Genomic DNA, 25,142 nt, shown 5'->3' with positions numbered 1-25,142 from the left:
GATTTAGGAACTAGTGAGACCACGTATGCCAACAATCTAGATTGCTCACCATCCTGGCTATGGGACAGGACAGCCGTGTCCCCTAAGGCCATGAACAAGGCTAGATCCCAAAGATTCCAAGAGGCCCCCATGGTCCCATGTGGTTGCTGGAGGCACCCACCCTTGGGCACCAGCCTGGTCTCCTGTGCCCTGGCAGACGAAGGAGCTCCCTGAGACAGATGCCACCTCCAGCCGGGTATGGATCCTCACCAGCACCCTGACCACCAGCAAAGTGGTGATCATTGATGCCAACCAGCCAGGCACTGTCGTGGACCAGTTCACCGTCTGCAATGCCCACGTCCTGTGCATCTCCAGCATCCCCGGTGAGCGCCACCCCCCACGGGGCCCAGCCCCCAGGAGGGTGGGTTTGTGCTGCTCCGGGGAGGGCTAGGGTGTTAATCAGGAGACTTGCAGAGCAACACCTGCCTTCTGTGACACACTGTGGGCACACGGGAGCTGGTGGGGGCTGTTCAAGGAATGCCTCGCTGGTGGTCTCGTCTTGCTTAGTCTTAAGGACGCAGAAGACGTGATGTGATGCTCACCCGATTAGAAGTCAGCAGGCAACCCCTATTTCCTCCTCACACCCCACTGGGACATGAACTCTGGGTGTGGTCTTGCAGCGGCCAGCGACAGTGACTACCCTCCAGGAGAGATCTTCCTCGACAGTGATGTGAACCCGGAGGATTCTGGTACAGATGGTGTGCTGGCGGGCATCACCCTGGTGGGCTGCGCCACCCGCTGCAACGTGCCACGGAGCAACTGCTCCTCCCGAGGGGACACCCCAGTGCTGGACAAGGGCCAGGGTGAGTCTGGACAAAGCCCAGGAGCAGCCTTCTCTCTGCCTCATTTGTTCCTCCCCTTGCCCAGCCAAGCTTACCCCTCCCTTTCACAGGGGAGGTGGCTACTGTCGCCAATGGGAAGGTCAACCCGTCTCAATCCACGGAGGAGGCCACGGAGGCCACAGAGGTCCCTGACTCTGGGCCCAGTGAGGCAGAGACGGCTGCAGTGAGACCCGGGCCCCTCACGGAACATGTCTTCACTGACCCAGCCCCTGTCCCACCCCCCAGTGCCCAGCCTGGCAGGTGGGCTCTCTCAGATGGGGCAGAGACGAGGGGAGGGAAGGCTGGCAGAGGTGGGCGGGGATAGACCTCCACGGGCTGCCCTGGAGCCTTGATTCTTCCTGCAGTGAACATGGGCCCGAGGCCAACCTTAGTGGTGTGCAGCCTGAGCCGGAACCCAGTGGGGACCCCAGGGGGGCCAGCAGCAGTGCCTCGCCCACCATGTGGCTGGGAGCTCAGAATGGCTGGTAGGTGGGGATCTGGGAGCAGGTTGGGGGAAGACCCCCTGGGCAAGCCCCTGCCTACCTGAGTCTCCCCTGCAGGCTGTACGTGCACTCAGCCGTGTCCAACTGGAAGAAGTGTCTACACTCCATCAAGCTGAAGGACTCAGTGCTGAGCCTGGTGTATGTGCCCCTGCTGAGGGCGGGGCATCAGGAGGGGGCCCTGGACAGCCTAGCCCGAGCCTGGCTCACCCCCTTGCCATTCCAGGCATGTGAAAGGACGAGTACTAGTGGCTCTGGCAGACGGAACTCTCGCCATCTTCCACCGAGGAGAAGGTGAGGCCTGGCGGCGGGGGGCAGTTGAGCAGCATCTGATGGTCCTGACAGGGTGGAAAGCACCCCCACTGTGAGATGGGGGACCTGGCCAGTCATGAGCAGCTGTGGGCTCTCTGTAGATGGCCAGTGGGATCTGAGCAACTATCACCTGATGGACCTGGGCCACCCCCACCACTCCATTCGATGTATGGCTGTTGTGTATGACCGGGTCTGGTGCGGCTACAAGAACAAGGTGCACGTCATCCAGCCCAAGACAATGCAGATAGAGGCAAGTGCTCGCGGAAAGGACTCGGGGGGGAGAGACTTGCTGCCAGCACCGCTCCCTACACGCCTTCTAATAGATGTGGGGGCTCCGTGAGGTCAAAGAAACTGCACTCCGGTAAGTGACTCATTTGGTTAAGGTCATAGGCAGGCAGAGGGCAGCTGAGCTGTTAATGCAGTCTGGAGTCGGCCTGCTGCTTCACCCTAAAACAAGTCAGACTGACACCTCTGTGGGATGCACACACCTTTCCTCAGCCACCTATATGCGGGCTCAGGTGTAGGGTGGATGGCTGGGTTCCTCCTAGAAGCCGACCATGGGAGCAAATGAGGTGCTAGAGTGAAGATCACAGTGAGCTGGGCAAACACCAGGGAGAAGCCTTGGGTATGGCAGGTCCAGCTCCCCTTCCCTTGCCCCCACTGATGGGCTGCTGTGACCTTGCAGAAGTCATTTGATGCCCACCCACGGCGGGAGAGCCAGGTGCGGCAGCTGGCATGGATTGGTGATGGGGTGTGGGTATCCATCCGCTTGGACTCCACATTGCGGCTGTACCATGCACACACCCATCAGCACCTGCAGGACGTGGACATTGAGCCCTATGTCAGCAAGATGCTAGGTAAGGCTGTGCTGGGTTGGGGCTAGCAGGGCAGGGAGGACCCATGACGCAATGCCGACCCCATTTACTCCTCCCCCTCCACCCAGGCACGGGCAAGCTGGGCTTCTCTTTCGTGCGCATCACGGCCCTGCTTATTGCGGGCAACCGTCTCTGGGTGGGCACCGGCAATGGAGTCGTCATCTCCATCCCACTGACTGAGAGTGAGTGACCCAGACATCTGCAGAGGTGGTGAAGGCAGCCACTGAAGGGCGTGTGGCAGGGTCCTGGGGCAGGCGTGCTCTGCCAGACCACACTCAGGACACTGGGCTGCGCTTGCCACAGGCATCCTCAGCCTGCCTCCCCTGTGACTGCTTCTCTCATCTCTCCTTCCATGCTCTGCCCCTCACCTCCCCCAGCTGTGGTCCTGCACCGAGGCCAGCTCTTGGGGCTCCGAGGTGAGTCCAGAGGCCAGCCCCCTTTCTCGGAAAGTCCCCTTCCCAAGATGCCCTGTGGGCCCTGGTGTGCTCCTACCTTCTGCCCTCGCCTGCTGGAGATCTCCCAGTTGGTGGGGTCAGCCCCTCCAGACCCCTCTCTATCTCCAGCTAACAAGACATCGCCCACATCTGGGGAGGGGGCCCGCCCAGGGGGCGTCATCCACGTGTACGGCGACGACAGCACTGACAAATCGGCCAGCAGCTTCATCCCCTACTGCTCCATGGCCCAGGCCCAGCTCTGCTTCCATGGGCACCGGGATGCCGTCAAGTTCTTTGTCTCGGTGCCAGGTGAGTTGGTAGACCCCACTCCCTGCAGGCAGATGGCACCTGTGGCCTCCCTTTAGAAGCCTGCATGGGGGCTCTAGTTGTCCTGCTAAGGTTCCTATACCCCATGGCAGGGAATGTGCTGGCCACTCTCAACGGCAGCGTGCTGGACAGCCCGTCCGAGAGCCCTGGGCCCGCTGCCCCCACTGCGGATGCCGAGGGCCAGAAGCTGAAGAACGTGCTGGTGCTGAGTGGTGGGGAGGGCTACATTGACTTCCGCATCGGTGAGTGGGCGCTGCCTTCAGGCCCCAAGGGCTCCCAGGCAGGGGCTGCCCCATACAGCCATCTGCTCTCTCTCCAGGTGATGGAGAAGACGATGAGACGGAGGAGAGTGCGGCGGATGTGAGCCAGGTGAAACCCATGCTGTCCAAGGCCGAACGCAGCCACATCATTGTGTGGCAGGTGTCCTACTCCCCTGAGTGAGGCATGGCCTCCAGTGCCCCCTGCTGGACACCACCATGTACATACGCCCTGCCCCGCCCACCTGCCACAACTGCCCCATGGGGCAGCCCAGCAGCCCCTCTAACCTCTCAACCTGCAGCTTTCACCTTAGGTCCGGCCGGGAGCCTACAGGTCAACAAGCAGAAACGTGGGCCTGGCTGGGAGGGGGGATGTTCGTGGGAGGGTTAGAACCTCGGGAACACTTTTCCCAGCAGCTCCTGGCCGGCCTCTAGTCCAGAGTCCAGTCCCAGGACTCCAGAAGGCCAGACATAGCAGAATTTCAGAATGAGCAGCCTCCAGGCAGCTCCCAGCTGCACCCTGGGCTACCCATTCTTACACTCACTCCTAGGACACCCAGGGCAGGAAGCAGGGACTTCACTCTGAGTTGTCCCACCTGGGGCCCATTGCCTTTGCCTGCTGTCTGTGAGGGTGGGAGTCTGACCCTAAGGGAGCTGGTCCACCCCCCACCCCCCGCCCTGTCCCTGCCACCCCAGGAACTGGCATGAAAGCATGTATCCAGGCTCTCTGGGGCAGCTGTTTGAGAAGACAGGTGCCCTCATCCTGCTCAAGTCTCCTGATTGTCATGTGGCTGGCTCCCACCAGCCCTCATTGACCCATGTCCCCTCTCCCTTTCTGGACAGAAGACCCACTTTGTAGAAGCAGCCCCACAGTCCTGCCCCTCCTGGAAGTCCCTAGGGTGGAATTTCTCAGGCTGCCAGGGCAAGCGCAGGCCTCAGGAAAGGGGGTTGGGGGAGATGGGGATGCTGGCTCCGCCTCAGGGTGATGGGGGAAGGTGCGCTCCAGGGCCTGCCTCCCAAGCAGTCTCCGAGGAGCCCAGCTCCCAAGATGCGCTATTAAGTGCCTCGGGCTGGTGGTGTGGCCTTCTCCCTTGAGGGCAACTGACAGGCTGACAGCAGAGGCCCTAAGGGCTAAGGACAGGGGCCACCTACAGCTCTAGGAGCATGTACCTGCCTGCTTTGAAGGGCCCGGCCCTGGACTGCTGCCTCCCCACCTGCCCAGGCCCAGGCCTTACTCCTGCTCCGAAAGGCAATGATCAGGGCAGTCCCAGGCCCTGCTGCCCGCCCACCTCCCACCAGAGAAGCACAGATCTCGGGCAGCCACCCACAGCCCAGCCGGACACCACTGCAGTTACAGGCAGCTGCAGGCTTTTCCCCACCGCCCTGCCACTCTCCACTGTGATGTAGGTCAAGTTCCTTGTCTGTTCCCACAGGGCCATGAACAACTGGGGTTATCCAGGTGGGTGCGGCTGGGGGAAGGGGCTGGGTGACAATGGTCCTCAGGCTTTGGCCCTGCAAGAGAATCCTCATTATCTGCTCTGTATGTAATAAATGTCTCATTATGGTATCTCTGTGTCCCTGGACCCAAAGCAATGTCGCCTTAGGGTTTTCTTCAGTTTATTATAAAAAGAAACACTAGACCAAAGTGAGTGCCACGTTGTCACACTCGTGCATTTCCAGGTATGCTGTAAACAGTGGCATGCCAGGACTTGGCCAGACCCACCTGCCCTCTTAGAGGTCCTCAAGAGGTACTGTGAACCCTGCCACAGAAAGGGTGTTGTAAGCACCGTCTCCTGGGCCTGGAGGATGCTAAGTCATCCACAACCTACTGCAGCACATTAGTCCTAGAGGCCCGGGCGCCTGACCTTGGTTTCACTGCCATAGAAAGAGGGCCAACCTCCGCTGCTCATTACTCATACAGCCAGTGCTCGGTGTTGTCCTCCCAGCAGAGCAGCTCGTTGGGCTGGAACCAGAGCGCGATCTCACGGCGAGCGCTCTCCACAGAGTCGCTGCCATGAATTACATTCCTGCGCGGGAAAGGCGCGAGTAAGCGCACACAGGGCCTCCACGATGCCCAGCTGGAAGAGTCAGGACTGGAGATGAGAACGTCCCTGGGGCTAGGGGCCGGTCTTACTTGCCGACCTCGATGCAGAAGTCCCCGCGGACAGTGCCTGGCTGGGAGTCCGCCGGATCCGTGGCCCCAATTAGCGCCCGCGAGGCGCGCACGACGTCCAGTCCCTGCCAAACCTACGGACAGGGTCCACGCGGAGTCGGCGCGAGGTCAGCGCGCGGGTCAGGGCACCTCCTGCCCTCCCCCCCCCCCCCGGCACTCACCATGGCCACTACGGGCCCAGACCCCATGTACTTGACCAGGCGGCCGTAGAAGGGGCGCTCACGCAGCTCGGCGTAGTGCTCGCGCAGCAGCTCCTCCGACGCCTGGGGCGGGAGGGAGTCGGGCCGCAGGCTCCGAGGCCCCGCCCCTCCTGCGCCCACCTGTCCCGCCTCGCCCCATCCCACGAGGCCCCGCCCTCACCTGCACCAGCTTCAGCGCCACCAGTTTGAAGCCCTTCCTCTCGAAGCGCCGCACAATCTCGCCCACGAGCCGCCGCTGTACGCCGTCGGGCTTCACGGCCAGGAAGGTGCGCTCTTGTACGCCAGAGCAGGCTGCGCGACCCGCGAGGCGGCACGCGTCAGGCCCGGCAGCAGCCGCTCCCCACCCGGTCCAGCCCCCGCCCGGCCACGCTGCTTACCCGCTGCGAAGAGGCTGGCGAAGATGGTCAGCAGCAAGCAGATCATGATGGCGGCGGTGGCTGAAGTGGAGCGCAGACTGGGGGGACGGGAGGGGGGGGGGAGGCGGGGCCTGCGCTTAAAGGGGCCGGGGTGCTGGTCTCCGGGAGCGGCTACCTCCGAGGATGCGGCGAGGAGGGCTGGGGCTGGGGCTGGGGGGACGTGGGCTGTGCGGTGAAGCCATGCCAGTCCTCTACGCCCACCCCAACACCCTGCGGTCACGGGGCTCAGAGTCCTCCCTGTGACAACCGAGTCTGTGCCACCCCCAATCCGCTTCGTCTTCCCATCCACCGGCCCAGATGCACCAGTGTCAGTCTCCCCCCCCCCCCACACTTCTGCAGACCACCCACTGCGGTCCACCAAACTTGAAGAACACAATCCGAGGCTGCTTCATCATTTGCCTTTATTTGCAGTCAAGTTTCAGTCTTGGCTGAAGCAACGCATAATGGGGAAGGGAAGCAAGCCCGGGAATGACGGGTGCCGGCGCTGGGGCGCCACACCCACTGGCCCCGCTGCTCTCAGCTTTTCCCCCAGCAGCTGCCTCCTGCGTGGCCCCTCAGTAAGATCTGGGTGTTGGGCTACAGAGACCAAGGAAGGGCACAGGTGCAGTCTCGGAACAAGTCACAGAGGTCGGATCCGAGCTCCCAAGGAGCTGATTCCGGTGTAATCCAAAGACACTTTGTTTCATTAATATGGTGCCCATTGCCTTCCAACCTTCATGCTGACTGCCAGTTCTGGTATTTTAGACTGGAGTGCCCCTGGCTTTTCTCTTTGCCTCTTGTTTCACAGGGTAGTCCCAGGGCTCAATGCATGTTCTCCCCAAATTCAACATAGGTTCCTCAGTGCTGGTGTCCCCATTTTTCTGTCGCTCTGCTAGAATCATGGCCCGGAGCAATGGTGGGTAGGGCACAGAGCACAGAGTGTCCTCTGGCATCGGCTTGAAAGTGGTGAAGGCCTCCTCCTCGTGCTTGGGCACCAGCCGCCAGTCGTGGTACATGACCTGTTCGATTTCCCGGGCCTCGTCCTCCGTCTTTCCTGGGGAAAGAGGAACGGGACTTATTGCACACACTAGTGGAACAGTCTGTTGCCAGCAGCCACCCTACCTGGCCTTCGACTCCTTACCTTTGAAGGTCAGGATGCCCCAGGCCTTACCGTGGTCCAGGTTCTGCAAGGCAAACAGGGAGGGTATCAGCTCACAAAGCTTCCTTGTCCCCAGAAGTCAGGACGGGGCGAGCCCATCCCACAAAAGCCGCGTGAAAAGGGAGCAGCACTGCCCCCCGATGCTCAGGAGCGGCGAGGTGCGGTCCGGCGCACGCACCTGCGCTGTGTAGTCTGGACGGACACGCGTGAGGCGCCAGTAACACGGCTCGTCGTGCTGCCAAAGCCAGGACTTGCGCGTGACTAGGCGGCCCAGGCCGAAGAACGGAAGGCGGCCGAGCAGCTGCAGGAGGCGGCTCTCGCGGCGCACGTCGGCCCAGGCCCGCACTGGCAGCCGGCGGCCCGAGTGCGGCCGCGTCAGCGTCTCGTAGTCTAGGGAATAGAGCTGTGAGGCGCGCGGTCGTTCCCGCTGCTCGCGCAGGGCCCGCACGCGGCGGGCCAGCTCGGCGATTAGCCGCGGCCGCACCTTCTTGCGCGCCATGGTCGGTCACTGAGTACGTGCTCCCACCGCCGGCGGCGGCGGCGGCGGAAGTGGCTGGTGTTCTCTACAAAGGCGTCCGGCCGCGGCCGGAAGCCAAGAAGAGGCCGGGCCGGCCATGGAGAAGCTTGGGCCCGGGAGGGCCCGTGGCTCGTGTCGGGGCCGGGGACAGCGGCGGCCCCCAACATGGGAGATCTCGGACTCAGACACCGAGGGTGCTGCCGACGCGGAATCTGACTTGGGGGCCACCACGAGGGCACCGGACCCAGCGGAGGAGCGCAGAGCGACCGCCGGGGCGCTGCGACTGCTGCGGCCGGAGCAGGCGCTGCGGCGCCTGGTGGTGCGCGTGGACCCAGGTACACCCGAGGGCGAGGGCAGGGGTCCTGGAAAAAGCTGCGCTCTGCTGAAGCGCTGGCATTAGAAGCTCCTCCTAAGCACTGGGAGGTTGTACGCAGCCCACTGCAAGGTGAGAGGGGCATCTGTCTAGGCCGCTTCTTGGCTAGGAATTGGCGCCGGCTTTCCAATTGGGGGACTTAGTTAAAAGACTCCGGGATCTGGACCCAGTTACGCTCTTGGAGCCGTGGAAATAAGTGTATTTGTAACGCGCTGCCCTGGCTGCGGGTCTGCTGAGTAGCATCCCTACGTGGAGGGAAAGTTGTGATAGCTGTCTCTTCCGCACAACCCAGCCATTCTGGAAGACTCTGGTGCTGACATCCTGATGGAGGCCTTAGGCTCCCTGGGCTGTGAGTACCACATCGAGCCCCAGCGTCCCGCCCGGAGCCTCAGGTGGAGCAGAATGAAGCCAGAACCTTGCCCCTGCAGCGTGAGTGCCCCAGTAACCTCGTTTCCTGGGTTTAAATAGTGCGATCCTGAGTTGTGATTTCATATGAGGCAGCTACTGTAACCGGGCACATAAGCTAAGAATTGAAATGTTGAGTGAGTGATGGCTAAGCTACTCCGCTGGTCTGGGTGCTAAGGAATATTCCATCCCTACTGGTGCTGTGGTCAGTGTTCCTGCAGCCCTGTGGGCCAGGGCTGGTCTTGGCTTCAGCAGGAGGCCGCACTGGCTTCTGTAGAGCAGTCCTTGTGGACATGGACTTGTCTGGGACCCCGAGCCTCAGAGCTGCTGTGGTGCCCAGGCCAAAGTCCTGGGGCACTTAAAGCTGAGGTTGGGCAGCAGTACCCCTGGATGTCCCTATAGGTGCCTCCTGAAGTGTGGGCTGCTGGAGAGGAGGAACTCCTGCTGCTGCTGGAACCTGAGGAGTTTCTGCAGGGTGTCTTCCAGCTGACCCAGGTGCTTGGTGAGGGGCTGGGTTCCCAGCCTGGATGTGGCATTCTCCCAGTCCTGATCAAGGGCGGAGTGGCTGGAGAAGGTGTGCAGTGGGCTAGGGCTCCTCTCTGTTCAGCAGCCACAACATTGTGGGTAAGATGGAGGAAGCCAACTGGGCTCTTGGCCTGGGAGCAGACGGGAGCCACAGCTGCTTCTAGAGGGCAGAAGCAAGGATAAGGATGACCCTCTGGAGAGCTGAGTCAGAAGCCAGAGGTGGGAAACTGGTGAGAGGGGACCTGGGAACTTGGGCTGCAGGTTGGTTGTGCAGTTCAGCTGTGAGAGCCAGCAGCCCAGCCCCGCCTGGCTGAAGGAGCGAGAGAGACTGCTCAGTCAATGTTTACGCCATGTTATTAGGTTAGACCCTCTGCAGGGTCCCAGTGTCTGAAATTCAGCGTTTATCAAGCACCTGCTGCCAGGGAAATGCCAGGCTGGGGTGCAGAATGGCTCAAGAATGGGGAGGAGGACTCAGCCCAACTTTTCTAGGACTCTGGGCCATGCCCTGGGGCTTTCATAGCTCCCTTGACCTTGTGGTTGGTTTTACAAAGAGAGCTGGCTAGGCGGAGGAAGTCTACTGCAGTCTCCTCCCAGCACCACTGGGTCATTCTTGTTCCCTTCTTTCTGCAAACTGGCAGGGGGCTGAGCCCTGCTCACCACAGCCCCATAGAACCAGTATGGCAAATGTTCTTGGCTTGCAGAGCTGTGATCCAACCTGCTCAGTGCCCTGGATCTCTCCTGAGAGCCCTACCTGCTCCCACCTGGCTGTCGTTGGGCTGAAGGCCTACTTGTGGTAACGACCACTCTTGCACCGTTATAAGACCTGGCTGGGTGGGGAGTTCAGGGAAAAGGTCAGGGCAGCTCTGGAGCTGCTGTGACATAGCTGACCCCCCACACACACACCTTGGGTGGGATATGAGGGAAGCAAGAAAACGCAAGAAGGGTGGGACCACTGGGAAAAGGGGAACTGGAGGCATAGTCACCTCTGTTCAGGTCTCACCAGCCCAAGGCCCAGGAGATGTGGCATCCAGAGAGTCCAAGGGTGACCCGTGCCAAAGAGGTGGTCGGCTGGCCTGAGGTGGAGGAGGTGAGGGCAGGTCGGGTTGGGTGAGGTGGTTGGCCTTGGCTCTGGACTTGGGCTGGTCTCTGAGGCCCGAAACCTGGGTTTGGTCCCACGGTGGCACATGGGATTGGGCTTAGCTGGGTGTCCCCCAGAGTAGCCCCCCTCTGAGCTACCCCCATGGGCTTGTGTCTTCCTCAGGCCTTGGTGCTTCTGCAGCTCTGGGCAAACTTGGACGTGTTGCTGGCGGCCTCCTGGCAAGACCTGAGTCAGCATGTGTGTGCCTTTACCAAGGCCCTGGCCCAGCGCCCGTACAAGTGCGTGACCCCCACCCCAGCTGGTGGCTGCTGCCGGGAGGGTAACAGGAACATCTGGAGGGGTGGTACCCCCTGGCCTCTGAGAGCAGAGGGCTGAGCTGGAGGGCAGGAGAGATGAAGCCTCTAGAAACCACCTTGAACTCCATCCTCAGGCAGTTCCAGGAGTCCAGGGCCTTTTCCTTCTGCACAGCTGGGCACTGGATGGCAGGCCAGCGAGTGGTAAAAGATGGCACGGGGCTTCGAGGAGCCTGGTGGCGGCAGATTAGGCAGTTCAACCGGGTCAGCCCAGCCGTAGCCGATGCTGTTGTTACAGCTTTCCCCTCCCCTCGCCTCTTGCAACAGGTGAGTTGTCTCCCATACCACCCCCCCAACTCCCAGATACGGAGGCTAAGTGCCTCAGACCTGCCCTGCTCGTCCCTGTGCCTCCCCTAGGCGTACTTGGCCTGCAACACTGAGCAAGAGCGCCTGACCCTCCTGGCTGACCTCCCCGTGAAGGTGGATGAAGGCGCTCGGCCCCGAAGGGTGGGGCCTGACCTTTCCCGCCGAGTCTGCCTCTTCCTGACCTCCACCAACCCTGACCTCCTGCTGGATCTGAGCTCCTGACCATGCCTGCCTGAACCCCGCCAACCAGCTCGACAGCAGGCAGCTCTCAGCAGGGGAGTGGCCAGCAGCTACAAGGGTGGCAGGAGTAGAGCAGTGACCCAGCATGGCCAGTCCCTCTGCCTGGGGAGGGGCTCTGTCAGGTGTGAACCCAGGGGGAGGGCACAGGTAGCAGGAAAGGTTCTTGGGGAACTGGCATGAACAGAGGTGTCAACTCCAGGTGCCTTGCTGGCTACAGGGGCTGGAGAAGATGGGACAGGCCCTGTACACTGCCCGCTTGGTGGCCAACTGGGACAGTTGGAAAGGCTGGAGAGTGTCCAAGTCTATTTGGGGACAAGCATTGGTCACCTGGAAGCTTAGGGGTGGCACCTTCAGAGGGTAGAAGTGAGACAGTCTCAAGGAAGGAGAACCAGGCCACCTCTTCCAAAGGGTGCTGTGACTCAGTCAGAACCACAGGAGAAAAGCTGTGAATAGCCGTGAGTACCAGGTCTCAGCATGGACTCCTTTTCATTTTACCACTGTGGAGGTATGAGGCATAAACCTGGAGTTTATTACACTTGTTTCAGTCTTGGGCAGGAGGAACAGCTGACAACATGCAAAGCAAGTGAAGACAAACCCAAGGTCCTGAGGTGGTGGCTACAGGGAAGCAGACCTCTGATCCGACCGCAGTCTCGGTCCAGAGAGCTGGGATGGTCACTCCCAAGAGACTCCAAGGAGGGATGCACAGCTCCCATACGCAGCGTAAGAAGCAAATCAACTCAAGACAGCCCTAGGTCTTGGCATCCCAGGGCCTGTGGCCCCTGAACCACTGTGGCAAGGACTGTCCCCGCGTGACCTGGGCCTAGCTCTTCCCTCTCCTGTCATCCTGGAGCACAGTCTTAAGGGAAGGGTGGCGAATGCTGTCCCGGCCTCAGAAGGCAGTCTCACTGGAAGATAAGTCAGGTCCTTCTGCAGCGCTTCCTCTGGCAGCGCCGGGCCTCTGGGCTGTTGGGACTGGCTATGGCCTTGGGTGAGGGCACAGGGGGCTTGTGGTGGCCACAGTTCATGTTCAGGACCCAGCCCAGCTTGTGGTGTAGCACCTGCTTGAGGCCAGGTGGCAGGGGCAAGCCCTCAAGTGTGTCCCCAGAGTTGGGTCGCAGCTGGCGCAGGCGGTGGCAGCACAGGTACTGCAGAGAGGTGGCGCTGGCACAGGAGCGGATGACCTTCATGCTGCTCTTAGCCGCCGTAGAACACACCATCGGATAGAACTTCCTGTTCTGCAGCTTGGTGGCTGCCACTCCTAGAAGAGAGGGCACAGCTTGAACCCTGGGCCAGGAGGGGGCTTAGCCACTCTTTGGAAAGCCTCCTGAGGTAACTGCGGTGGCCCTTGTGCCATCCCACCCTCTGGAAACCCTGGGGCCTTGGGCTTCTTTCTATGAAGACACCTTGTCAGGAAGCCTTGGGCCCTGGTCTTTGCTTCCTGCAAGACCTCATCAGCAGGCATGTCTCCCCTGGGATCCCGGCCACCCTCACCTATGCACTTCCTGTTCTTAAAGAAGGTCAGTGTCCCATGCCAGGAGTCCAGATGCACACCAATGATGGAGCCCTGGCCGAACCGCGAGGAGAAGCTCGTCTTGTCACCTTTGTGGTGGAGGAGCCCTGAGAGACAGCAGAGTGGGGGTTAGCCCCGATGCCTGGGGGCCCTTCCCAGCCTGCCCACCATCAGAGGCCCTACCTACCTGTGTAGGAGAGACCCCAGCTGTCCTCATCCCTGCCAAGAAGGCTACAGAATGTGTGGTGGTACTTGTCCAGGTCCACATCTGACGTCCCAATGCCCACCATCTGGAGACAACAGGCCAGGCAGAGGGGGCCCAGGCCAGGGCCCCCAGCAGCGCACCGCTGCCCTACCTCCACCCCAAGCGCTGCCGGACGCTTACCATGTCGGTGCCGTAGACAGGTGAGGTCATCTTGATCTCCCAGAAGTGCTGCCCCTCCCCCAGCTCCTTGGTGCCTCGGATGGCTGCTGTGCCGCAGCTGTACTCCACATGGAAGTTGACCTTTCGGTTGTCACAGCTCAGCAGGGTGGCCGAAGACTTATTTAGGTCATCCCAGACCCAATCAAAAACTGGGTGAGGAAAGGGCAGGTTAGTGTAGTCTCCTGAGCCCCTGCCAGGTCCTCCTCACCTGGTCTACGAGGTCCACCCCAGCCAGCCCAGATGACCCTACACCAGGAGCTTACACTCATCTTCCTCCCCACAGCGGCAGTCCTTGCCCCGGTGGGCTGCCGTGTGCAGGCTGCCACAGAAGGAGGCCTCACTCTGATTATCACAGTTGCAGAAGGACTCCCCTGTCACAGGCACAGCGCTCGGGATGGATGGTGGCAGAGACGAGTACTCAGGGTCAGAGTCGGAGTCACTGTGCTGAGAAAACAGGGCCGGCTGTATCCCTGCCACAACACTCACCACAGGCCAACACGTGGGCTCCTCCAATGCCCCAAGGAAGGCATCTAGGAGTCTGGCCTCCAAGGCTTCCCGAGGTCCCGAGTGTACAGCTGGCCCACCCTCCAGTGCTCCTGGAGTGACCCTGGACGCCTCCTGGCTCAGGTGCTGGGAGGGCCTCCTTCCCAAGGGCCTGCCGTGCTGCTGGCTTCCTGAGTGGGCTTAAGGGCTCAACCCCATTTCTGCATAGCCAAGAGGGCCTGGAGGCCCAGCCGATGAGCCCACAGGGCTGCATGCGTTCCATCGTTCTCCAGGCAGCTTCTACATCACGGATAAGCTGTGGCCTCACCCAGGGTGGCCTGAAGCAAGGCAGCCCCTTGGCAGAGTCTACTTTTGGCCTACTGAAGGCAGCTTGGGTCCCACAACAGGCAGACACTGGGCTCTGGTAGGGGCTCTTCACTGGGGCAGTGCGAGTACACATTCTGGGGCTCCTTTGACTTCCTCGCAGAGGGTGGCTCTTAACCGCTATCCTAGGGCCCTAAAGAGCCCAGGGGTTTCCTGGTGCTGCTTCAGCTTCTTTGTAGGAAAACGTTCAGCAGGGGCCTGGCCCTCTGCTAGTGGTGGGGAGAGGGCTCAGCCCTAAGCTTATCCCAGACAGAGCTGGGCAGGTTCTAGCAGCTGCTGACTCACCCTCCTGGAGAGGGGTGAGGTGCTCTGAAGCCACACAGGCCCCTCTGGGTACCCACATTGGCTGTGGACCCCAGGCCAACCCTGCCTCACTGCTCAGGGCCACAGGACACAGCCAGCCCCTGCCTGCCTGCTCTGCCAGCCCTCCTGGGTTGGCCCGGGGTCCTGGTCAGGCTCCAGCCTCCTCTCCGGATTCTGGAAATTCCTCTTGCCTCCTTTAAACAGGTGACCTTGTTCAGATGACGCCACCCTGAGAACAAGACCCCCGCCGCCCCATCAGAGCTTTCTAGGCCCATTCCCCTGTCCTGACCCCTCTCTCCTCCACCTGTCACGGGGGAGGTCTCTTTGCCCTTGGATGGCAGATTTCAGATACCACTTCAAAGAGGCTCTTCTAGCCCTCCCTCCTGGGTCCTCTTCCTTCTCATCAGCTCCTCTGACAGTTTCCTCTGTCCTGTTGGTCTGTCTCCTCCCACCAAAACGGAAGCTCTGCAGGGGAAGAGCCTTGTCCTCGTTTCCTTCCCACTTGCCCTGGACCCACACAAGCTCGTGAAGTAACTGGACTGCACTAAGCGGGCTGAACCTCAGTCGGAGACAGACCCCAGAAAGGAGACTAGACGCAGGCCCAAATCACCCCACTACCATGGAATGGTGATTCCCCCCAAAACTGAGTCAGGCACACTGCCAAACAGAGGCAATCCCCTTCCCAGAGCCAGAAACCAGCAGCGCAGACCTGAATACTGCGGGCCTGGAGGTCAACCTGGGAAGGGAGCAGACCCAGCCCGTAGCAAGCAACACGTAAGGGCAGAAGGGGGATGTGTGTGTTCAGCCATCAAAGGCGTCAAGGTGACACACCAATGTGTCCGCCCACATACTTAAGTACTCCAGGCCAATTAGCTGAGGAGGCAGGCTACACGTAAGCATGTGTCACACACTGCACCCCAGCCCCCCAACACTGCCTACATCCCAGAGTGGTGAGCCAGTGAGGCAGGGACAGGCACAGGAAAACAGACTGCCCTAGGCCATGTGGTCAGGACAAGAGCTGCAGATGGGACAGGAATGCATGCCAGGGTCTCCTGCTGGCCCAGATGGGTTTGGGGGAGGGTCCAGGAAGGGGCCCAAGATACTGTCAATCCAGAACAGTAGCCTCCAATTCTCCCTCAAGGCCTAATGGTTCCATAGAGCTCAGATGTACCCATTCCCCAAGACATCCGGCTGAGCCAGAACAATATGCAGAGTAGCTGTGACAGCACAGACAAGTCACCCAAAGTTCACCCCTGCAGGAGAGCAGCAGAGGTGACTCAGAGCCAACTTCTTGTCCTAGGAGATTCTGGAAGATAACTGAGAATCTACCTCCCAGCGCCCCTATAATGTACAAAAGCCACATAGCCCAGTCATTCTCGGGGTGAGCACAGCCTCTGGCACTGAACCCTCAGGAACATCAGGCAGCCTGACGTGAAACGAACAGTTGAGCTGCTGTTCCAACCAGAACTTGGGAGCAACTAAGGGAAGGCACAGGAGTTGTCTTCAAGACTAAAATTTTTACATGCATATACACAAATATAGAGCGCATGTCTGTGCAGGCAGAGGAGCCATCCAGGAAGGCGCACGTGAAGTTAGGACAGCTACCTTAGGAAGTTGGCTGATAAATAGAAAGGAAATGTTCTGGTAAATGAATTGACAAAAGTCAACTGCCACCCTCTTTGGTGGAAAGAATAGAGAGGGGAATGTGGTATTCTTCCCTGAGGTCCTATCACCCCAGGGCCATTTGGATCCTTAACCAGGGTAAACCCAGGGTAGCAGTAGGGTCCTGTTGTGCCCATCCTCTGTCCTAAAGGGGGTCTTGTCCCAGGGTCTCCATACCTTAGTCCAGCACTACCCACCTACCTGCCCATCAGAGTCATAGCCCCTGTTAGTGGTCCCTGCCAGAGTCATGGCCCGGGCATCTGCATCTCGGTGGGCAGCACTCAAGACAAAATGCCACGCTCTGCTGCTCCGGGGGTGCCTGGCCATGGTGGACAGGATCTGAAAGGAAACAGGTTCTGAGCAAAGGGAACACCTGGCACACTGGAAGATCTCCCAACAACCCCGGCATTTGGCCCCTGGCCATGTGTGCCAGACCCTCCAAAGGTGGATTTTTTGGTGAACCAGTAGGGGCTAAGGTGAATCTCCTCATAAGCAGCTCCTACCTCACTCCAGTGTCCAAGCACCTTGACAAAACCTAGGTAGAGAGTATAGAAAGCCACCCAGACATCCATGACTCTCAAATGCATCTCAGCCTGGCTCTGAGTTCAGTCTTGGGAACCCGGCTGGGCTGTCTGTATGTCCCTCAGACATCTCAAACCTCACCTGGCTCCTCCTCCTCCTCCATTGTCCAGTTTGACAAATGGCATCTCCTACCTCCCAGTTCCTCATGCCAAACTCATAGTAGCCATCGCCCCGCCCCCCATACACACACCTGCCTTCCTCCTTCCCACCATGGACTGAGCCCCCCCACACACACAGTCCCCACACCACCCACTTCACACAGCCAAGCTATTTTGGAAAATGTAAGCAAATCTTAACAAATCATCTCAGAGCTTACCACTGTTCTTAGGATAAAAGGAAAAGGCCCACCAAGTTTTTCTGTGCTTCTCCAATCAGTAATGGCCTTATCCCAGTTGCTAGCATTTCCCTGCCCTTTGCCCAGAATGCCTTCCCTCTCGTTTGGTTCTCAGCTTCCGTATCCGACTTACAGTAACACCTGGATTTCTATGAATATCTACTGCCTAGCTCTACCACAGACTTAAGTTCACAGGAAGGCTGGGGCTGTCCCCAGTGAGGACTTCGCCGGGCACAGGCCAGCGCCATCGGGGAGCGCAGGCACTGCTTTCCAGGCAAGGGAGCGCCGTCTGCAGAACTAGATTCCCCTCGATCCAGCAACGCCGCCGCACGGCTCCTTCACCTGCCGGCCAGAGCCAGTCCTGCAAGCCGGCTCCAGTCGGCCAGTCTAGTCACCATCCACCGCATCTGCGGAGTACAGTGGAGCCACAAGATGCATGCGGAGTGACAGGCCCACGAGACTGTCCCAGCCTCAAAGTAGGGGACCTCTTATTAATTCCAGTGTCGGGCGATACTGCGGTAGTGCGGCTCCACCCCGTGCTGCGCGGCGGGCCTGCCGTGCGAGGCAACGCGCCCGTTCCGCCCGCCCGGGCCCCGGCGCCGCCCGGGGGAACAAATGCGCGGCCGGGCCCCGCCGCCGGCGGTCCCTCAGTCCCGACCCCAGCAGGCGGGGAGGCGCGGACGTGACCTGACCTCACCTGCGCTGCTCCGCCGCCGCGCGCCGCCGCCAGCCGTGACCCACTTTCCGCTCCCGGCGAGACGTAAACAATCCCCGCCTCCCGCAATGCGTTGGCCACGCAGCCGCAGGCGGGCGCTCCCGGCCCGGAGCTCTGGCGGGGCGCGGGCCGCGCGGCACATGCCTCTTTCCAAGAGGCTGCTGAATCGGTCAATCCCGAATTGGCGTCCCCATTGGTCACATCTCAAGCCGGGGACGAGGCCTGCCCGCCCAAAGAACGAGGGGCGAGGTAGGGAGGCGGCCCCACACTCCGGCGTTGACACGGAAGTGGCTTCATCTCCGGTACGTCGTCCGCGCCGGGACTTGCGTACACCTTTGTGCAATATGATTGGCTAAAAGAAGCTCAAGCGCACCTATCAAGAGGAGCCAGGAGAGGCTCGGCTGCCCATTGGCCTAAAGGCTCTTCACTCTGGCTGGAGGAAGGCAGAGTGAGAGGAAGCGGATGGAAGGCGTGCAACCTGCGGGAGGGATGGAGGTGGCGGCGGGTGAGTTTGCGGGCTTCTGTATTACCCGGGAACGGGCCAGTCCGCGGCTTTTCCGGGCTCTGGGTGTTTAGCAAATTATCTTATTGTCAGTGTAAGTCGCGAAGACTCACGTGGACTGTTCGTGTAATGTTCTCAAGTTATAAATTTTTATGTAACTCCAGCACTGTTCCGGAACGTGCATTCAGGGGAACACAGAGTAAGCCAGGGGTCCCCAAACTTTTTACACAGGGAGCCAGTTCACTGTCTCTCACCGTTGGAGGGCCGGACTATAAAAAAAACTATGAACAAATCCCTATGTACACTGCACATATCTTATTTTAAAGTAAAAAAACAAACAAAACGGGAACAAATACAATATTTAAAATAAAGAACAACTAAATTTAAATCAACAAACTGACCACTATTTCAATGGGAACTATGCTCCTCTCACTGACCACCAATGAAAGAGGTGCCCCTTCCGGAATGCGGTGGGCCAGATAAATGGCCTCAGGGGGTCATAGTTTGGGGACCCCTGGAGTAAGCTGTCGTTAAAAACAATACTGCCCTGTTTTATACTGTGATTTTTTTTGTTTTGGTGATGCTGCAAGAAAACAGGAAAAAGTATAAATACGAGGCTTTAAGTAGAAGACGCTAGAACATCACATGCTTTTAATCAGTGGAAATTTTATTCTAGCTTTCTAAACTTAAAGACTTGAAAAAATAAAAGTGTGTTGGACGGAATACAAGTGAATACAGTCAGATTTGCACAGATTAACCAAAATAGGTTTTTTGTTTTTGTTTTTTTTTTACAGGGACAGAGAGAGAGGGATGGAGAGAGATGAGAAGCATCAATCATCAGTTTTTCGTTGCAAGACCTTAGTTGTTCATTGATTGCTTTCTCATATGTGCCTTGACCACGGGCCTTCAGCAGACAGAGTAACCCTTTGCTCCAGCCAGCGACCTTGGGTCCAAGCTGGTGAGCTTTTGCTCAAACCAGATGAGCCTGCGCTCAAGCTGGCGACCTCGGGGTCTCGAACCTGGGTCCTCTACATCCCAGTCCAATGTTCTATCCACTGCGCCACTGCCTGGTTAGGCCAAAATGGGTTTTCATAAGTAGGGGTTTGGCACATCTTTTGAAAGACCTTGGGTCTGGTATCTTGGACTTCAAGCTCTTACATGCTGAATTCATCCATCAGATTGTAAACATAACACTGGAGAAAAAGGATCAAACGGGTTGTTAAAGGCAGATTTGCTAAAAGGTAAGAATATCTTCTAGACTGATTAATTTAAAAAGTGCTAGCTGTTTTTTTAACTAGTGCAAAACACACATAAAAATTCAAAAGTCTGCCTGACCGGTAGTGGCACAATGGATAGAGCCTCGACCTGGGACGCTGAGGTCCCAGGTTGGAAACCCCGAGGTCCCTGGCTTGAGCAAGAGGTCACAGGCTCGGCTTCAGCCCCTCCACCCCACCCAAGGCATGTATGAGAAGCAATCAATGATCAAAGTGATGCAACTAGAGTTGATGCTTCTTGTCTCTCGTCCTGTCTCTCTGAAAAAAAAAGATTGACTTCGCTGACTTTAGTTATTTGTTTTTCTACAAAGATTTGTATTAAAAGTTATAAACTTGCCCATTGTGTCAAATAATCATGATTGGCTGGACTAAATATTGGTTATACATAGGGATGAGGGTGACGGAGACTTGTTGTCCATAATGGGGCTCTTCACTTTCTCTTGAAGGAAGATACTGCTTTTCTTTTCGGTTCCAGACATCTAGTAGGCACTTGATGAATGCAGTTGGTTGATCTTTCGTTTATAAATGTTCCAGTGTACTTAGGGGTAAAAGGTTCTGTGATTAACCCCTAAGGATTGCTCTCTGAGAAGTTTGGCTCCTTCCAGTTACCTGATAAGTGCATGAGTGTCCTATTTGATTCTCAGATAAAGTTTCCCACTTAAATGAGGAAAGTGAACCGTAGTGATTAGGATCTTGGCTGAACCAGGGTTCAGATCTGGCTCTTCCTGTGTTTCCACGTGGGACTTCCCCTCACCCCAACAAAAGTGAAGTTTGACTCCCAAATACCTTTTGATATTAAAGCAATGTGAGTAATTAACCTTTTAAGTTGCCACAGAAGTGATCTCAAGCCATGGTCTGGAGCTTGTTTGCAGGCAGTGATCTGGGTTGGGTTGTGCTCTTTTCAAGATGTCCCAGCCCCAGGTGCTGGAAGCATGTCTAGGAAAGGTACTTTAAAGCATTGGTGACAAGGACCTGCCTGAAAGCCAGGGTAAGCGCCCTCTGGGTTCTTCCTAGGGAGGTTTTGGATGTGGGCGTCTTTGAACATACCCTTGAGAGGTGGGTACAGAAGAAAAAATGTTTTTCTGTGTTGATGGTTGAGCCCCATCCGCACGTGGGGAGCGTGGCAGGGTGAGGTTCTGATGAGTGCTGTGGCAAGAACGCTGGAGTATTGTAGAGAGGCTGAGGGTTGTTTGTATGCAGATGGTAGCCCCTGCAGGGTACAGAGATTGAGTTGGTAAGTATTTATTTGGTGGCATTTGGGGCTCGTTGGAAGGAAGATGAGCTGGTCCGGGGTGGCTGGTGGCCAACAGGTCCACAGAGTTGTTGGACCCAGGACCTGCATGGGAGTCACCAAGGGCACAGTGGCATCCTGTGTCTTCCCTTGTGTACTTAGGGTCTCTTAAGGTACGGCTGGCAGCCAGGTGACACTGACATTCACGCACACACATTGTTGCAGCTGCTCTGGGTCCCCAGAGCTGTAAGGGTCCCTCCTGAGAACTGGAGGCCAAGCTGCCTTGAGGGCCTCTCTGACCCAGAGGAATGAGCTGGGCACCTGCAGATCAGACCTGGGCGCTCGGAGCCGGCTGGAGCTGCCCGAGCACAGAGGTGTCTCGTGGCTTTAGGAACCCAGATTTGCATTAGTCGCCATCCATTTCCATTGGAATTAGCTGGGAGCCAGCAGTCTTTGGCTCATCGCCTATATGTGTGCAATCACACATGTACACGCTAGAAAAAGAGGAACAGTTTGGAGCATTTTCGACTGGAGTGGGAGTAACAGCATTGGAGGAGCCAGCCGGTCGGGTCTGGTGCCTGCTGGAAGACCTGGTGACGGGGCGGTCTCAGGACTCGGGAGATGGGGGTGCGTGATGACCCGGTGAGTGAGCAGTACAGAGCATCTGTGTGAGGGGTCTTCTCACTTGTCCTGAGCAGAGCCTGGAAACCTGGCTGGCGTCCAGCACATTGTCCTCGTTCTCTCAGGCAAGGGGGGTGTCGGGAAAAGCACCATCTCCACAGAGCTGGCCCTGGCCCTGCGTCATGCGGGCAAGAAGGTGAGCACCACCCGTCCTTGCCCACATAACCTGCCTCCTGAGCCACTCCTCACTCCTGCCTCTTTCCCTTGTGGGTGGACATAGAGGGAGGTAGCTGATTTCTTCCTGCCTCGGGAGACCCCTCCAGGCCATGCGGACGTCCTGGCTCCTCGCAGGTGGGAATCCTCGATGTGGACCTGTGTGGCCCCAGCATTCCCCGCATGCTCCGGGCGCAGGGCCGGGCTGTGCACCAGTGTGACAGTGGCTGGGTGCCCGTCTTCGTGGACCAGGAGCAGAGCATCTCCCTCATGTCCGTGGGCTTCCTGCTGGAGAAGCCGGATGAGGCTGTGGTGTGGAGAGGCCCCAAGAAGAACGGTAATGACCAGGCAGGGGACTTCACTGTCAGCCTTCTAGCCTCCCTCAGCGGATCTCTTGGTGCTCAAGTAAAAAGCTGAGTTAGAACCTGGGGTTGCTGGCCCTCCCCACCCCATGAGCTCCCTGTTGCTCACTTGACCAGTCAGGCCCGGGTGTCATATTGGCGACCAGATGGTGGGTGTAGGCCCTGAGAATGAAATAGCTATGTGGCCATCAACTCTGTCCCCTTCTGCTGGGTAGGAAGGGTGAGTCTGCTCAGACCCAGTCCCACCCTGTGTGTGTTGGGTATGGGAAGGCACCAAGGTTGGACTCCTGTGCCCCCTGCACCAGCAGGTGGTATTAAGCCCCCTCCATACCCTGGCCGGTTGCTCAGTGGTAGAGCATCAACCCAGAGTGTGGAAATCCCTGGTTCAATTCACAGTCGGCATGCAGGAAAAGTGACCATCTGCTTCTCCACCCCTTCCTTCCTTCCTTCCTTCCTTCCTTCCTTCCTTCCTTCCTTCCTTCCTTCCTTCCTTCCTTCCTTCCCTTCTTCCCTCCTCCTCCTCCTCCTCCTCCTCCTTCTTCTCTCTCTCTCTCTCTCTCTCTCTCTTCCTCTCCCGCAGCCATGGCTCTGTGGATTTGTTGGCCCTGGGCGCTGAGGATGGCTCTATGGAGCATCCGTCTCAGGAGCTATTGAGCTTGGTTGAGCATCAACCCCAGATGGAGGTTGCCGGGTGGATCCTGGTTGGGGTGCATGCAGAAGTCTGTCTATCTCTCCTCCTCTCACTTAAATTAAAAAAAAAAAAGTCTGCTCCAACTGGCAGTGAGGCTGCAGGTGTGTCAGGCACAGGGTGGGGCTGCTCCACTCAGGTCAGCGCTTAGGTTGTGAAAGCTGAGGTGTCCCCCAGGCTGGGCACGGGCACCCCATGATGCTCACAGCTCCAGCCGCCTTAACAGAAGCCCCGTGGGGTGGGGTGACCCAGCAGCCGGGAACAAAGGAGTGCTTGTAGGGGACCCCGAGGGACGGGGGGCCTCCCGGAGACATTGGGCTCCCCCGCGCTGGGTGAGGCGCAGCTCAGAGCCCGTGCTTGCGGTACCTATAGAGACGCTCGCACTGGGGGCCGGTGGAGTGGCGTGTGTGTGTGTGGGGGGGGGACCCCTTTTGAGATCTGCCACCTGACCTCACTGCCTGACCTCCCTGGGTCTTTGCAGCTCTGATTAAGCAGTTTGTGTCTGATGTGGCCTGGGGACAGCTGGACTACCTGGTTGTGGACACGCCCCCAGGCACCTCTGACGAGCACATGGCTGCCGTGGAGGCCCTCCGCCCCTACAGCCCCTTGGGGGCCGTCGTGGTCACTACGCCCCAGGTACTGCCCAGCATTGCCCATCTCCCATTGTGCCCCGCCCCGGTGAGCACCTCTCCCGCTCTTGCTGTGTGCCTGGGTGCGGTGTTCGGGGCTCCATCGGCCCGGCCTGCTCTCCCCTGGTCTCTAGGCGGTGTCGGTGGGGGACGTGAGGCGGGAGCTGACCTTCTGTAGGAAGACGGGCTTGCGGGTGATCGGCATCGTGGAGAACATGAGCGGCTTCATCTGCCCGCACTGCGCGGTGAGTCACCGGAAGTTGCAGGGTGGTTACTTGCAGGGGGGAGGTTGGTGGGGGAGAGGCTGCTGCACCCCCGCCCTGCTCCCTGGGCCTGGACCCCACTCCCCGAGTGTGAAGGGTCCTCGGGCGAGCCCCATGCCTCTCTCCTAGGAGTGCACCAACATCTTCTCCAGGGGAGGTGGCGAGGAGCTGGCCAGACACGCTGGAGTCCCCTTCCTAGGTGAGCAGCTCAGGGCTACCCCTTGGCCTCTGCTGCAGGTGGTCCCACCTGCCTACACCCACCGTCCAAGTTGGGAAAGGTGACAGCAGCTGTGTCCACCTGTCCTCAAGTTGCAGGTTATCAGTTCATCTCTGAGCCCGGTCACTACTGACTGATCGAAAAGAAATGGCCTAAAGGGGAGGTGGCCCCACCTGGGCTGTGGGCAGGAGCTCACGCTCATGCCTATGGAAACCCCACTGAATAGAAGCGTGGCTGCTCTGGGGGCGCCTCGGGGGGCGGGGGCGCAGAGGACGCCTGTGGTGTGTGGCCATGTCTCCCCAGTGCTTGCCTTGTGCTTCCTGCCAGGGGGCAGAGCTTGAGGCAGCAGAGCTGGGCCTGCTGGGTGGGCTGGTGGCCATCGAGGTGGAAATGGAGCCCAAGAGCCTTTCTGCGTCCCTCAGCCAGGACGGGCTGACGGGTGTCTGGTCGGCGCATAAGCAGCAGCGAGAGCGCTCCCGGGCAGTGGGAGATGTGTGGACATGGCCTCCCTGGCATGGCTCTCACCACCTCCCCTCACCCTCATGCCCCTTCCCTCTCTCGTTGCAGGCTCTGTGCCCCTGGACCCCAAGCTCACGAGGAGCCTGGAGGAGGGCCGAGATTTCATCCAGGAGTTCCCCCAGAGCCCTGCCTTTCACGCCCTCTCCGCCATAGCCCAGAAGATTTTGAAGGAGACACCTGTTCAGCTCTCCTGACCGAGGCGTTGCCACCTGATGCCACTGTGGGTCTCAGGCTCACAGACACCAGCAGCTGCCCTGGGTACAGTTCCTGGAACCTGCAGGGCTGGCACAGTCCTGGCCCTTTGGGGACATTTCAGTGCTTCAGCGGCATCGGGGTGCCAGGTCTCTGACAAAGAGTGGTTTTGCTGGATGGGTCTGTGGCCGGCCCCAGGGGTCAGCGTGGGGTCCCAGTGCTGTGGCCTGAGCTCTGGTGCCTGCACAGTCGCTCTTCATGCCGTGGGACTCACGTGCCCCAGATAGGCCACACCTGATACCCAAGCCTGCACACTGTCCACAGAGCTTGTGGGTGTGGAAACTGGCTGGGGACTTGGTCGTCCTCCAGTGCCTGGCTGCTGGCAAAGCCGTGAGCGATGGTGGTGTCAAGAGGGAATACCCATAGGGTACTAGTTAGAGGTGCCCACTATTAAATGTGTCCCTCCACTGCAGTTACAGGTCTGACATTTCTGGGTCATCCGCCTTGGTCCCACGTCTGCCTTAGTGTATGGCTGTGTCCTGTAGCAGAAAGCATTCCCCTTAGCCCAGGGCTGGGCCAGTGGCCGGTTATCGACAGAGCCCTGAGGACTGCAGTGAGGTTGTGTTTGGACTTGCAGAGGCATTTCTGATGTCAGAGCAGTGTGTGCATGGGAGCCTTTGCCGGCTGGTAGTGCTAACTACTGCCGGCCCTCCACACCGCAGGG

At 58.8% G+C, this 25,142-nt stretch overlaps 6 protein-coding genes across 27 annotated transcripts in view; 3 read left to right on the top strand and 3 right to left on the bottom strand.

Annotated features, from left to right (window-relative positions):
- The window catches only part of MAPK8IP3 (mitogen-activated protein kinase 8 interacting protein 3), a 55,365-nt gene extending 50,233 nt beyond the window's left edge, over positions 1-5,132 (top strand). For all 13 annotated transcript variants that reach the window (XM_066275317.1, XM_066275311.1, XM_066275316.1 and 10 more), the window contains 13 exons: positions 197-362; positions 660-842; positions 932-1,121; positions 1,226-1,345; positions 1,421-1,501; positions 1,587-1,654; positions 1,774-1,922; positions 2,358-2,529; positions 2,616-2,729; positions 2,925-2,963; positions 3,111-3,290; positions 3,401-3,550; positions 3,628-5,132. In XM_066275317.1, coding sequence (XP_066131414.1) covers positions 197-362; positions 660-842; positions 932-1,121; positions 1,226-1,345; positions 1,421-1,501; positions 1,587-1,654; positions 1,774-1,922; positions 2,358-2,529; positions 2,616-2,729; positions 2,925-2,963; positions 3,111-3,290; positions 3,401-3,550; positions 3,628-3,749 — 1,734 coding nt within the window. In that variant the 3' untranslated portion in view covers positions 3,750-5,132. The remainder of the gene's footprint in view (positions 1-196; positions 363-659; positions 843-931; positions 1,122-1,225; positions 1,346-1,420; positions 1,502-1,586; positions 1,655-1,773; positions 1,923-2,357; positions 2,530-2,615; positions 2,730-2,924; positions 2,964-3,110; positions 3,291-3,400; positions 3,551-3,627) is intronic.
- Positions 5,133-5,165: 33 nt separating this feature from the next.
- On the bottom strand, positions 5,166-6,399 carry NME3 (NME/NM23 nucleoside diphosphate kinase 3). Its single transcript, XM_066275322.1, has 5 exons — positions 6,316-6,399; positions 6,099-6,229; positions 5,900-6,001; positions 5,700-5,812; positions 5,166-5,592 (listed from the first exon to the last, which is right to left on the bottom strand). Exons 1-5 carry the CDS (start codon positions 6,359-6,361, stop codon positions 5,475-5,477), a joined length of 510 nt encoding a protein of 169 aa, XP_066131419.1. The 5' UTR covers positions 6,362-6,399; the 3' UTR covers positions 5,166-5,474.
- Positions 6,400-6,738: 339 nt separating this feature from the next.
- Positions 6,739-8,043, bottom strand: MRPS34 (mitochondrial ribosomal protein S34). The gene is made up of 3 exons (XM_066275306.1): positions 7,671-8,043; positions 7,475-7,517; positions 6,739-7,387 (listed from the first exon to the last, which is right to left on the bottom strand). Exons 1-3 carry the CDS (start codon positions 7,989-7,991, stop codon positions 7,095-7,097), a joined length of 657 nt encoding a protein of 218 aa, XP_066131403.1. The 5' UTR covers positions 7,992-8,043; the 3' UTR covers positions 6,739-7,094.
- On the top strand, positions 6,835-24,555 carry NUBP2 (NUBP iron-sulfur cluster assembly factor 2, cytosolic). 6 transcript variants are annotated; one of them, XM_066275301.1, is made up of 8 exons: positions 17,870-18,212; positions 19,388-19,450; positions 21,413-21,531; positions 21,747-21,885; positions 23,080-23,234; positions 23,362-23,472; positions 23,620-23,689; positions 24,275-24,555. In XM_066275301.1, the coding sequence occupies exons 1-8, from the start codon at positions 18,170-18,172 to the stop codon at positions 24,418-24,420; spliced, it is 846 nt and encodes a 281-aa protein (XP_066131398.1). In that variant the 5' UTR covers positions 17,870-18,169; the 3' UTR covers positions 24,421-24,555. The 6 variants fall into 6 exon arrangements, with proteins under 6 accessions (XP_066131402.1, XP_066131398.1, XP_066131400.1 ...); XM_066275300.1 differs by having other exon boundaries at positions 17,875-18,212; positions 21,687-21,885; XM_066275304.1 differs by lacking the exon at positions 19,388-19,450 and adding an exon at positions 20,128-20,288 and having other exon boundaries at positions 17,880-18,212; positions 21,687-21,885.
- EME2 (essential meiotic structure-specific endonuclease subunit 2) lies at positions 8,041-11,925 on the top strand. Its single transcript, XM_066275298.1, has 8 exons — positions 8,041-8,344; positions 8,675-8,811; positions 9,190-9,282; positions 10,014-10,105; positions 10,306-10,399; positions 10,574-10,689; positions 10,842-11,031; positions 11,122-11,925. The coding sequence occupies exons 1-8, from the start codon at positions 8,107-8,109 to the stop codon at positions 11,290-11,292; spliced, it is 1,131 nt and encodes a 376-aa protein (XP_066131395.1). The 5' UTR covers positions 8,041-8,106; the 3' UTR covers positions 11,293-11,925.
- SPSB3 (splA/ryanodine receptor domain and SOCS box containing 3) lies at positions 11,819-17,822 on the bottom strand. Of its 5 annotated transcripts, XM_066275295.1 has the most exons (8): positions 17,690-17,764; positions 17,335-17,399; positions 16,278-16,415; positions 13,508-13,688; positions 13,206-13,393; positions 13,008-13,110; positions 12,802-12,927; positions 11,819-12,568 (listed from the first exon to the last, which is right to left on the bottom strand). In XM_066275295.1, exons 3-8 carry the CDS (start codon positions 16,401-16,403, stop codon positions 12,228-12,230), a joined length of 1,065 nt encoding a protein of 354 aa, XP_066131392.1. In that variant the 5' UTR covers positions 16,404-16,415; positions 17,335-17,399; positions 17,690-17,764; the 3' UTR covers positions 11,819-12,227. The 5 variants fall into 5 exon arrangements, with proteins under 5 accessions (XP_066131392.1, XP_066131390.1, XP_066131393.1 ...); XM_066275293.1 differs by lacking the exon at positions 17,335-17,399 and having other exon boundaries at positions 17,690-17,822; XM_066275296.1 differs by lacking the exon at positions 17,690-17,764 and having other exon boundaries at positions 17,335-17,676.
- Positions 24,556-25,142: the final 587 nt, after the last annotated feature.

Source organism: Saccopteryx bilineata, chromosome 4 (genome assembly GCF_036850765.1).
Source record: "Saccopteryx bilineata isolate mSacBil1 chromosome 4, mSacBil1_pri_phased_curated, whole genome shotgun sequence".
In the NCBI taxonomy this organism is placed as follows: domain Eukaryota; kingdom Metazoa; phylum Chordata; class Mammalia; order Chiroptera; family Emballonuridae; genus Saccopteryx; species Saccopteryx bilineata.
Note: the sequence above shows the minus strand (reverse complement) of the source record. Positions and strands in the feature narration are given on the sequence as shown.

Excerpts from the sequence above, each read along its gene's own strand:
- MRPS34 (XM_066275306.1), bottom strand. The coding sequence starts at position 7,991 with ATGGCGCGCAAGAAGGTGCGGCCGCGGCTAATCGCCGAGCTGGCCCGC. Across the intron at positions 7,518-7,670 it reads GTCCAGACTACACAGCGCAG|AACCTGGACCACGGTAAGGC; the intron begins GTGCGTGCGCCG and ends TTTGCCTTGCAG. Across the intron at positions 7,388-7,474 it reads GGGCATCCTGACCTTCAAAG|GAAAGACGGAGGACGAGGCC; the intron begins GTAAGGAGTCGA and ends CTCTTTCCCCAG.
- NUBP2 (XM_066275300.1), top strand. The coding sequence starts at position 18,170 with ATGGAAGGCGTGCAACCTGCGGGAGGGATGGAGGTGGCGGCGG. Across the intron at positions 21,532-21,686 it reads TGCGTCATGCGGGCAAGAAG|GTGGGAATCCTCGATGTGGA; the intron begins GTGAGCACCACC and ends GGCTCCTCGCAG. Across the intron at positions 23,235-23,361 it reads TCGTGGTCACTACGCCCCAG|GCGGTGTCGGTGGGGGACGT; the intron begins GTACTGCCCAGC and ends CCTGGTCTCTAG.
- SPSB3 (XM_066275292.1), bottom strand. The coding sequence starts at position 16,663 with ATGCATTTGAGAGTCATGGATGTCTGGGTGGCTTTCTATACTCTCTAC. Across the intron at positions 13,394-13,507 it reads CTGTGGGGAGGAAGATGAGT|TTTTTGATTGGGTCTGGGAT; the intron begins GTAAGCTCCTGG and ends TTCCTCACCCAG. Across the intron at positions 12,569-12,801 it reads TAAGAACAGGAAGTGCATAG|GAGTGGCAGCCACCAAGCTG; the intron begins GTGAGGGTGGCC and ends CCTCTCTTCTAG.
- NME3 (XM_066275322.1), bottom strand. The coding sequence starts at position 6,361 with ATGATCTGCTTGCTGCTGACCATCTTCGCCAGCCTCTTCGCAGCGG. Across the intron at positions 5,813-5,899 it reads CTGGGCCCGTAGTGGCCATG|GTTTGGCAGGGACTGGACGT; the intron begins GTGAGTGCCGGG and ends CCCTGTCCGTAG. Across the intron at positions 5,593-5,699 it reads TTCTGCATCGAGGTCGGCAA|GAATGTAATTCATGGCAGCG; the intron begins GTAAGACCGGCC and ends TTTCCCGCGCAG.
- EME2 (XM_066275298.1), top strand. The coding sequence starts at position 8,107 with ATGGAGAAGCTTGGGCCCGGGAGGGCCCGTGGCTCGTGTCGGGGCCGG. Across the intron at positions 8,345-8,674 it reads GGTGGTGCGCGTGGACCCAG|CCATTCTGGAAGACTCTGGT; the intron begins GTACACCCGAGG and ends CGCACAACCCAG. Across the intron at positions 10,690-10,841 it reads CTGGCCCAGCGCCCGTACAA|GCAGTTCCAGGAGTCCAGGG; the intron begins GTGCGTGACCCC and ends CTCCATCCTCAG.